This window comes from Chelonia mydas, chromosome 2, assembly GCF_015237465.2.
Source record: "Chelonia mydas isolate rCheMyd1 chromosome 2, rCheMyd1.pri.v2, whole genome shotgun sequence".
Classification (NCBI taxonomy): domain Eukaryota; kingdom Metazoa; phylum Chordata; order Testudines; family Cheloniidae; genus Chelonia; species Chelonia mydas.
Genome location: NC_057850.1, coordinates 31,276,313 through 31,287,639, shown reverse-complemented (window position 1 = coordinate 31,287,639; position 11,327 = coordinate 31,276,313). Strand labels below are relative to the sequence as shown.

At 44.4% G+C, this 11,327-nt stretch overlaps 1 protein-coding gene across 1 annotated transcript; it reads right to left on the bottom strand.

The window, feature by feature from the left end:
* Nucleotides 1-2,138: 2,138 nt before the first annotated feature.
* Nucleotides 2,139-11,074, bottom strand: KCNV1 (potassium voltage-gated channel modifier subfamily V member 1). Its single transcript, XM_037891597.2, has 4 exons — nt 10,957-11,074; nt 9,157-9,669; nt 6,442-6,968; nt 2,139-3,141 (listed from the first exon to the last, which is right to left on the bottom strand). The coding sequence occupies exons 2-4, from the start codon at nt 9,636-9,638 to the stop codon at nt 2,630-2,632; spliced, it is 1,521 nt and encodes a 506-aa protein (XP_037747525.1). The 5' UTR covers nt 9,639-9,669; nt 10,957-11,074; the 3' UTR covers nt 2,139-2,629.
* Between the last annotated feature and the right edge of the window lie 253 nt (nt 11,075-11,327).

Genomic DNA, 11,327 nt, shown 5'->3' with positions numbered 1-11,327 from the left:
AGTCAGCAACAGATATTCTGAGAGAGAAATTAAAGCTTTGCCTGGAGAAGGGGCACAGTCACGATGACCAGCACACCTCTCCAGAATTTTTGACAGAGTTCAGTACAGGCTGCAAATAAAAACTCCCCTCCCCCAACAAGAATTCAGAAGGAGGTCAACTGTGCAAACATCGTCTGTTTTTCCCTGCACATGAAAAGCCCCTGCTGGCAAAGGGAGTGCAAATCTTGCTTCCCCCTTGTATGTAATTACCGCTGCCCTATCTTTTCTCCCCAATCACCTACCTCATTCAGAGGGCCCCTGCACAATGTGGAAGCTTACATGGAATGGATTCCCTCCCTATACATGTCTATTCTAAGTATGGCAAGCAGCGGGATCCAATAGCTTTTTAGGCCAGACCGGACCTTTATCATCATCTAGTCTGCCATTTTGTATAATGGGCCATAGAACCTCACCAGTACTTTGTGCATGATTCAGTTGAAGTAGGATCAGATCCACTCTGGCCAACTGATTACTGTTAGAACCAGTAGCCCAACAGACTTGTTGGATTGTTCCAAAACCAAATTGCTGGCTAGAACTAGGAGGAAATGGTTAAGTTTTGTGTTGAATTTCTATTAGAGTTGCTTGCAAGAGTCCTGTAATCGTTTTCTGTATAATCTTGCAATGTAGTTTTTGTTCAATGGCTAGATAATCATATTAATAATTCAAAATAGGAGTTATTTAATGTTTCTTAAAAGCAACTTTGTCCATCCATTTATATGTCCTAAAAGAAAATTTTATTTAGGTGTCCTGAATAATGCAGCAAGTCAGATTAGCTGCAGTTACTATATGGTTGTTTTTATGTGTTTGTTTAATTTTATTTCAAACACACATAGCAAACTGGTGCATATGTAATGCCAACAGACCCTGGTCGTCGATGGGCGAGATCAAAGCTGGGGCCTCTGGAGCTAAATGCGTGAGCCTCTACTACATGAGCTAAAAGATAACTGGCTGTTAGCTAAGATGGTAGAGCAGACTCATTTCATCTCTCTTTCTAAGTGTCTCAGTGCCACTAGATGGGACAGAACATCATACTCAGGAGGTGTGTGGGTTACACATACACTTGTGCTTGTATTGTCCATGAGAGTTAAGAAATCAAGGGGGTTTGAAGCTTTTGATTTAGTTTATCATATTGATGAGTTATTTCTACAGGTACATTGTCCCTTAGGCAATGCAAATTAAATTTAAGCAACACTCCATTTTGCTAAAAAGCATATGGGGGGGGGGAACTAAGGAAAGTTTAGATTTTTTTGTTGTCTAACTAGACCTATAACCCACCCTCTCACACCAAAAAGATCTGAATACAACATCTCATGAGCATTCCATAGTGTTTTTTGGGGGGGAGGGAGGGAGGACATGCATGTATTTCATTTAGGATTTCTCTCATGCCTCAGTGACAACTATTAACTTATTTAGACCTGATCTTGGAGCCCTGAGCCACCCAAAACTCCTACTAATTTCTATGGGCTAAGCTGAAGCAAATGTCTTATTTCCTCTATGATTAAAAAGAGAACTTATGCTTTTTCTAATGTCAACCTGATGCTTTCAGCGAGGACTCAGTTAATTAAAATAAACTAAATTCTTCCCCTGGAATTTTTGATGCTACAGTTTCTAAATACAGGCTTTTTTAATTCAGTGTCATCTCAAAACTGAGAAAAGTGCTTATATAGACAAATAGAGGCAACATTTGTCTTGAACTCCATGATGGTAGCTTCTAGGCAGTGCCTCTTGATAGGCACAATACACAAGGATCAGCCCTGGGGGGAGTGAAACAAAAGGCACCTTTGTGCTGCAGATGCTGATACAGACCCTGATGTAAGTTAGAATAGCCCCAGAGGCTGCTCCAACTTATGGCTGCTTTTCCACGGCTGCCTAGGGGCTGTACAGCAACCCAGAATCTGTATAATATAGAGCACCACAGTCATACTTCTTTTCATCACCAGTCCTGGCATAAGCATGTGCCCTACACTGGGGCATGTGACGGGGCCTGCTTATGCTAGCTCTATGCTGCTCCTGAACTGGGGAAAATTCTCCCCCCAGCCTATTGTGGACTCTTTATGCCACTGATGATGCAGCAGATGGAGGCCAGAATGGGGACAAGGATCAGCCCCTTGACTCTTGTTTATGTCTACAAACAATAATGCATAATATAAAAGCCATCATAAATGTTGCCAGTGCTTTCCTCCGTAAGCTTCTTTCTTTTCAAGTATTTTTAATTCCCTCATTCTTTCCACCAAAAGCCTCCCCCCTTTTTTGTGGGGCAGGGGGGAGAGGGTGTAAAACTTTATTACTCTATGTTAGCAAAAACATAAGATTCATAGACAAATATTTGGATCATTATTTTACTTTGATGGGTCCCTATATTTTTCCAGTTCAAGAACCAATTGTGAAAATTAGTTTCAAAGCCCCTTGGGAGTTCCCAGGTTTTGAGTTATGCCTTTGGCCTACACTAGTTATCTTAAATGCACCAAGACAATAAAATTGCAAATTGGAGAGCAAATATGCTAAGAGTGAATAATGTAAAATGACAGCTGTCCTACCATTCACTACTACACCTTGAAGTTGTCTGTATGTTATACAAGGCTTTATGAAGTCAAAACCAAAAATCATCTCCACCACTGCTCCTGGTGCTTGCTCTCTCTCTGCTTCTTAACCGTAACATATCCATGATACTGCGAGCATATATGTCTCGCAAATTAACATTGATATTTGAGTCAGTGGATGTGTTCTTTGTGAGCTTCTTTAGAGCTTCACGCTGTCGAAGAGCAGCCTCCTTTATCTTCAGCGTAAAATAACAAGCAGAAAAACGGTCATTTATTATAGCTATAGGCAAAGCCAAGACCAATATTCCCGATAATATACACATAAAGGCCACTACCTTGCCAGTGGTAGTGTCTGGTCTAATGTCGCCATAACCAACGGTTGTCATGGAAGTTGTTGCCCACCACCATGCACAGGGCACACTTGTGAAAGTTGTGCCAGGGACACCTTGTTCAACAAAATACTCCACCGTGGAAAATATAGAAATTCCCACAGAGAGAAAAAGCAGCAGCAGGCCAACCTCCTCGTAGCATTGTGCAATAGTCATCCCAAGAGATCGCAAGCCTGGAACACAAGAAATGTTGTCAGTATGTTGATCCATGTAACTGTCTTCACGCCTCTGTTAAGAAGCACTTGTTCTGAAAGCTAGACACTTTGCGTTTTATGTTTCTGACTCAGGAATGCCTTTATGAGAAGGCAATGCTGTTTGGAGAACCAATGGGAAAACATGATTATTCAAGAAATAAAACACAGAGGTCTTTGATTTATGGTCCCTATTTTGAAATTAAAAAAAAAAGGATATTGACATCCAGTATATAGATGAATAAGGGGCTGATCTTGAATCATATTAGAGTGAGGGGGAAGATGGGCAAAGACAGGAGTGGGAGATACACATCTCATGCCTTCCTCTCTTATGCTGGTTACTGCCAGCTCTGCCAGGTACATCCCTTCAGTTACCATGTTGTAGGAGTAACTTGTTATAAGGGAAATGATCCATTCAATTTGGGGGACTGGGATCTAGGCATAAGGAGATCACCTTTGTCCAACTTTACAAACCCCTTAGCCTCACTTGCACCCCTATTCAAAAGCTGGGTAGGTAGGGTAAGGGAGCATGAGTGTGCAGAGACTTGCACAGAACAAAGACAAGTGTGCACGTGTGGTAGCTCTTTGCCCCCCCACCCCAGGGTATGCAGTGCCCCTTGGCTGGCCAGTGCAGGGGTGAAAAAGCAAATACAATAACAGTGCAAAGGAAGAAATGCCACATGCACACAAATTAAAAACAAAATATATCCACAAAACAAGGCATCCTCTAAAGCCAGTTATGATAACTTGGATCTCTGTATTATATCTTCTTGATCACTGAGGATGTTATGAATTCTGACAAAGTGTTTCTCCCACTAATTTTTTAAATAATGAATATTGTTTTTATTTTTGAAGGGGAGAAATGCAATGCTTATAAATTACCCCCACTGAGCTCCAACTAAACCAAATAATGTTGGAAACTAAGGTTGAACTCATGCATTTTTGCATGTCTCAGACAGCCATTGGAGTCTCTGGGAGGTTGAGACATAAATATGTTTAAGATTTCTTGTTGCTTTTGGGCCAATCTCTGTTTGCCAGTGCACACACAAAGCCCTCGGTTTGGTGCATGCACCTCAGAGAGTGCAATTGGGCTCTTTGGTTTTTGAAGAATTTTTCTTTTCCTCCACTCTACCTAGAGGTGAGACTGATACTAGAATACCGTACATAGTTCTGGTGTCCATATTCTAAAAAAAGATGTTGAAAAATTGGAGAGGATGCAGAAATAAGCCACTAAAATTATCTGAGGGCTGGAAAAAATGCCTTACAGACGTAAAGAGCTCAACCTGTTTCATTTAGCAAATAGAAGATCAAGTGGTGACTTGATTGCAATGTATAAGTATCTTCGTAGGGAGCAAACACTAGGTACTAAATGGCTTTTTAATCTGGCAGAGAAAGGCATAAGAAGAACCAGTGGCTGCAAGTCAAAGCCAGACAACTTCAAATTGGAAAGAAGGCACACATTTTTACAGTGAGGGTGATTAGTTATTGGACAAAACTATGCAGGGAAGTGGTAGATTCTTCATCTCTTGATGTCTTCAGTTCAAGGACGGATGCGTTTCTGGAAGATATGCTTTAGCCAAACACAAGTTATAGGGCACACAATAAGCATGTTCTCAGTGATCAGTGGGTGTCAGTGGCTGTGCAGGTTTTTTTAATTTCTTACCATATGAAAGCAATTCTTTTCAAATTATTTATATGGTTGCTCCAGCACAAGCACATTGAGGTTTAGCAGAAAGGCCATAGGGAGTCCTGCTTTCCTCTTGTGCGGAGGGCTGCAATAACTTCTCTGTAGGTGCTGGGGAGTGCAAGGAGTGAGTCTTGGTAGCACTGCCAGTAGCACAAGGGGTGCCAGTAACGGTGAGTCTAAGTGAGGCAGAGCAGTGGCCCTGGCCCTGTGTGCCACTAGGGCTGTGCCGGGGAAGTGCTAGGTCGAATAGATATATCAAATCCAACTGCTCAGCCCACACAGCCTGCTTTATGTCCCCTTTATGACCACATCCCTTCCCTTCCCCCGCCCTTCCCTCGGCCTTTGCAGAGGCATAGTTTTGTGTCCTATATGTCTTTATCACCCCCACCCACAGGAATAGTTTGGATCTGCCATTTCTTCACAAAATGTGCAGAGCATAGTGAGCATTCCTCAGTCACACCCCACTACGCACAGCAGGGCTACCCCGTCCCTTCCCCCAACCTGCCCCGCCCTCATCCACTCCCCTGGAGTGGATCCCAACTTCAATATCCCAAGGATGATGCCATACAGGTAGGTGATTTGACTTCTAGGTGGGAGGGAGAGATGTGATTATGGATGATCCCCTCTGTGTGCAGAACTTTCCATATTAATGACTATGTTTATGTATACGTTAGAATCAAAATGAAAAACCTTCACCATTTTGTCATCTTTAACTAACAGGAAGCAGGCTCCAGATCTGTATATTGTATATTTCCATTCTGATTTACTAGGTTTATGTTAACAGCCTGCTCTGCCAGAAGATGAGAACTGTTTCCGACAACATTCAAATTATAGTGAGCTGCAGTTTTTGATTTACTGCTCTGAGCCTGGGTGACTGGTAAAACTTAAATATCAAAAACTATACAATTAACACCATGGCATTTAAGCTGTTTTGAGCTGCTTACATGTGTAGTTAAGTGGCATCTAATTCTGTATGCTAAAGAAATGGACTACTATTTTCAGTTTTAATGGTGAAGTGATACTTCACTCTCAGACTAGGAGAGTTATCAGGTTTTGATAAGATTAATTCAACTTTTTCCTTTCTATGACAAGAAATCACTAAACTCTACATGGGAGAGAGACAGGTGATGCTAAACCAATAGGATAATAATTTCCTGAATGGTTTTTAAATAAACATATGAAAGATAGAAAGGTGTGACCCCAAAATTCAAAGTGAAGTTCTCTGATGTCAACAATCGTCATTACAAACCTGGGGAATTGCCACTAGGAGCTGTCATAGGGTCTGCTACACTTCGACCTGCAGGTGTCATTCCATTCCCATGCTATCTCTGCTACCTAGTGCACTAAAATTGGAGTGGCAGAAGTGGGGGACTAGCCACCTTGAGTATGTACCTAGTGTTTTTGACCAACAGGTCATTTCCTTCTATCCCTTCTATGCAGATTCAGTTTTATTACTGTGGCAACAGCACCCTGGATAATCTGTAAGGGTTACTATGTGTCTGTACATTTAACTTGCTTGGTTAATTTCTTTTGACCTCTTATGGCCTGTAAAGCGCTAAAACCAATACTGTGTTAAATCCATGAGCTAAAGGTACCTGTGGAATGTCTGCCCAGCTTCAGCATACGCAGAGCTCTGAGCAGCCTCAGCACCTGGACGATGCGCCCCACATTCTCCAGCTCTTGAGAGCTCTCCCCACCGCACATGCTCTCTACCAGCAGGGTGATGTAGAAGGGTAAAATGGCCAGCAGGTCGATGATGTTCGCCACGCTCCTCAGGAATCTCCACCGATCCCGTGTGCACAGGAGCCGCAGGGCAAACTCCGCTGTGAACCAGACAATGCACACATACTCCAGGGCGTCCAGTAGTGGGGGCGCCAACCAGCTCAGCTCCACAGAAATCAAGGCCATGTTGGCAATGGACACGACAACAAAGGCCATAGAGAGGGTGCCAAAAGTCCTGGCAGCTACAGAAGAGCGAGGCTTCTCCAGCATCTCCCAGAGCCTCTGCCTGACATTGGGACAGAGACTCCCAGAGAAATCCTCTTCCTCATCCTGGGCATCCAGCTCTTCTGCATCTTTCTTGATATCCAAGGCTTCACTCAGTTCCTTCCTCCTGAAGTACCTGCGCAGGGAATCGAACCCAAAATATAAACCTTGAATAACAATTTTTGCACTATTATGGAAACTGCCTTTCACATGAAAAAACCCTGCAACCAGAGTAAATCTTCTTAAAGGGAATTTGATACGTCCTGATACAGCAAAGGACATAAGCTCATCCTTAACTTCAAGCATGTGATAAAGTGCTTTGTTGAGTTAGGGCCCTAGAGCACATCCACACAGCCATTATGTTCCTGTGGTGCTCATTCATATCAGTGAGAGCTTTGAATGCGCCAAGATCAGGCCTACAGTTTGGGAAATTATGCCAGAACAAAGATATAAATATGTGCTTGATACCACAAAGCTTTAGATATGTGAATGTTCTCTTCCCCTCCCTCCCTCTCTCGCTCCCTCTCCCCTATATATATATATACACACACACACAGGGGGAAAGATAGAGAGAGAGAGAGAGAGATTGGACATGATAACAGTTTTCAAGTACATAAAAGGTTGTTACAAGGAGGAGGGAGAAAAATTGTTCTCCTTAACGTCTGAGAAAAGGCAAGAAGCCATGGGCTTAAATTGCAGCAAGGGTGATTTAGGTTGCCCATTAGGAAAACACTTCCTAATTGTCAGAGTGGTTAAGCACTGGAATAAGTTGCCTAGGGAGGTGTGGACTCTCTGTCATTGGAGGTTTTTAAGAGCAGGTTAGACAAACACCTGTCAGGGATGGTCTAGATAATACTTAGTCCTGCCATGAGTGCAGGGGACTGGACTAGATCACCTCTCGAGGTCCCTTCCAGTCCTATGATTCTATGATTCTACTCTTAACGTCAGTGAGACTAACTGTGAGAGTAGGGGATGCTCATGTAAGGCTGGCAGAATCAGGCCCTATGTTTCTCAACCATCTTGTCATTTTTACTAATAATATTGTACTTATTTTTTATTACATTGCAATGTAATAGGGAGGTATATAATCCTTTATACAAAGGTTTGTCCAAAACATACAATTAGCTCAAGAACGTATTTTATTATACCTGTTATTTGCACCTTATTTAAACACTTAGGTCCTGATTCAGCAAAGCAATTAACCATCTTTATTGAGTAGTTACTATGGATTTTAAGCATGTGCTAAATGCTTTGCTGAATCAAGGCCATATTTATGGAACATTTTCTTCAAACAAGGAGATTACCAAGAAACATGAGACAATCCTTCTTTTCATATATACATGCTGGTAGTCACTACATTTATTGATTGCTGTTGATAGTCAAGCCTCATACCAAGGGATGTGGTGGATTTTCATCAGTCTTTAAATCAAGGTTGGAAGGCTATCTAAAAATATGCTCTAGCTCAGACACAGGATAAGGGCATGATTCAGGAATTACTAGATGTGATTCTATGGCCTGTGTTATGCAGGTCAGACCATAATGATCCTTTCTGGCCTGAAAATCTATTAAAAAAATCAGTGAAATTGAATAGCACCTTGAAGCCATTCTGGAATAGATACTGTTGGACTGTCAGGCAGTGCAGGTGTGCACTGGTTTTTGCATCGCATTCATCTGATTACAATGATTTTAATGTAAGTATTTTGGATTTTTTATTTATCATTTTTAGAACACCCCACACTTCAATATTAACAAATAAACCAGGAACCAAAATTAACCACAACTAATAGAATTAAAAGAATAAAAATATACTAGCACAAACGTCACAGATGTCCATCTTCTCTGCCTTCTCCTTGTCCCTATTTAACATTTTCATCTGCTGTCACTTCTGCCTCAGCCTGTCCCCCCCAGTGATTTCCTTCTCTCTTCCTCCTCCCACCCAGAACTCCCAGTGCCACTCTGTCCCTTTAGAGGAAGTCGATGCAGCATTTGCCCAGCCACTGTTCCAATACTGAATCTCATCATCCTGCCCCCCCAGTGCCAACCTGTCCTCTAGTAAGAGTCATCACTGACCTCTTCCAACCTTTTCCCTCCCCCGTCCAATATCTACTTGTCCATGTAGTGGGAGTTGGTGCTGAGTTTGTGCAGCTCAGCTCCTTCCCCAGCACCCATCTACCCCTGTAAGAGCAGCTGATGCTGAATTCCTCCAACCCACACTGCTGGATCTCTTCCCTTCACAACCCAGGGCCTGCCTGTCTCTGCAGCAGGAGTTGATAGTGAGAGCATCCAGCCCACATTATTATTTTCCTCCTTTTCCCAATGCTCACCTGTCTCTGCAGCAGGAGTCAATGCTGAGCTCGTCCAGACCCCAGTACTGGATCTCCTGCAGGAAGGAGAGGGCGCACAGCTGCTCCATCACATGCAACCTTCCTGTCTGGTAGTAATTCAGGATGTAGCGAAATGCCTGTGAGCTCCGGTCGAAAAAATATTCGTTCTCCACCAGGTTGGCATCGTCGCAGAGCTCCAGGAGGCTAGAGGCTACATCCCGGGCAGCGGACACCACCATGGCCAGCTTGCCGAGCCGGGTGTCTGGGTAGCAAGACAGAGTTTGCTGGGACAGTACGAAGCGGCTGCCTCCCACATTGATGGTGAAACAGTCTAAGGTGGGGTCAACTTTCTGCAGCAAGGGCCCCTGCTCCTCCTCACTGCAGAAGACGCTGGACTCCAGGGAACCCAGCGATGTGCTGTCCCCTGGCTCCTGTCCGGTTGTCTGGGAAGAAAGGGACATGCAGCAGGGAGGCGACTTCATCCTGCAACTGCCAGTAGCAGCCCACGGTCTCCTATGTTAAAAGACACAGCAAAGGTGAAGAGAAGACAGCCCAGTTGAGGGAAATGGGCCAACCCAGTTTTTAAGTGTATTTCTTTCATATAATTTCCTTACAGATTCAAGGGGACATTCCTGCCCCCACTTGCTCAGAGCAAAGCGTCCATCTCAGATAGAGCTTAAAAAAGAGACTGAAGTAGCCAAGCAGGATATACATCTGGTTAATAACAAATAATAATGATCCTTGAAATATGTTTACCTTGCACTGGTTTCACACCAATTGGAATTTGATTGATCATTAAGGGCTTGATCCAAATCCCATTAAAGTCAATGGAAAAACTCCCATTGACTTGAAAGGGCTGTAGATATGTCCTAAAATTTTAAAATTACATTTCCTAAAGGGTCATGTTTCATGCTAAGATTTATTTATTACCATCATGAGACATCAACATAAGATCCAGTTGCTTTGAAATTTGGGATTGTAACTATATGTGCCTTCTTTGCAACTATCCAGGGGAGTATTGTCTTTAGCATTTTAGCATCATCATCATCACTTGTCTCTCAGACAACATTTGATGAGTCATAAAAAAAAGAAAGAAAAAAAAAGGCAAATTAAGCATACCGCAACCCAGTAACTCATACACTTTATCCAGCACCATAGCACCTCTCCCATACAGAACTGGAGATGTTAGCCTTCTGCTTTTCTGAGGTAAAGAGCTGGATGCCAACTATATGGAAACAACTCCACAGAGACTTTAGAGAGGAGGAGAAAGTTGTGCATGTTTTGTACTTAAGAATGACCATTAACCAAGGCTACATACGAAATAACCATTCTCTAAAATATCTGCATGCACCAGCTGGCCATCAAAGCTGCCACTCTGTTTGCACTCGGTAGCAATAATAGACCTACTTAAAAAGTTAAGCAGCTGGAATGGCTAAAAGTCTAACGGGGTCGGTTAAAATTCCCCCGAAGTATCACAATTTCATCCTTATCATAATTTGTTACTTGCGATACAAGTGTTTTGAAAAGCCCAGTACCGCGCACGAACGCCTGTTGGAACACGAGCCCGCTGCAAAGTTTTAAAAGCGGGCTTGCATCTGACTGAGACGTTGTCAAATCTATAGACATGCACGAGAGGATTCGCTGATGCGCCGCTGTCCCGGGGCTGGCGGGCAAGAGCCGGAGGGTTGCTCAAGGGAGGCAGAGCGAGAAACTCTTCTGCTCTGCGGCTCCTTCCCGAGCGCCCGGCGAGCTCGGCGGCGCGATGCTGGGCATAGAGAGCCCGAGCCAGCTGTGCCTTACCTGCCCGGCCGCCTCGCTGCGCATCTGGGCTGCTGCTGCTGCCGGCGGCTCCTCCTCCCGAGTGGCTCCCCCGGCCGGGAGCGGGGCGCGGCGGCTCCGGCAGGGCTCCTTGCTGCCCGCCCGCGCCTCGCCACAGCCCCGCGCGCTCAGCTCCCGGGAGCGCCAGACCCGCGTTCCGGGTCATGTGCTGTGGGGAACTGGGGGGGCGGAATTCCACCGCCGCCGCCGGCCCCGCGGCTGGGGACCCGCGGGCTCCGTGTGAACGGGCCGGGCGCCGCCTGCACGGGGCAGAGTGCGGGAGCTGCGTGTCACCTCCCCGCTAACCCCACTGGCGCTGCCCTAGAGCCCCCTCCCCGCTAACCCCACTGGCA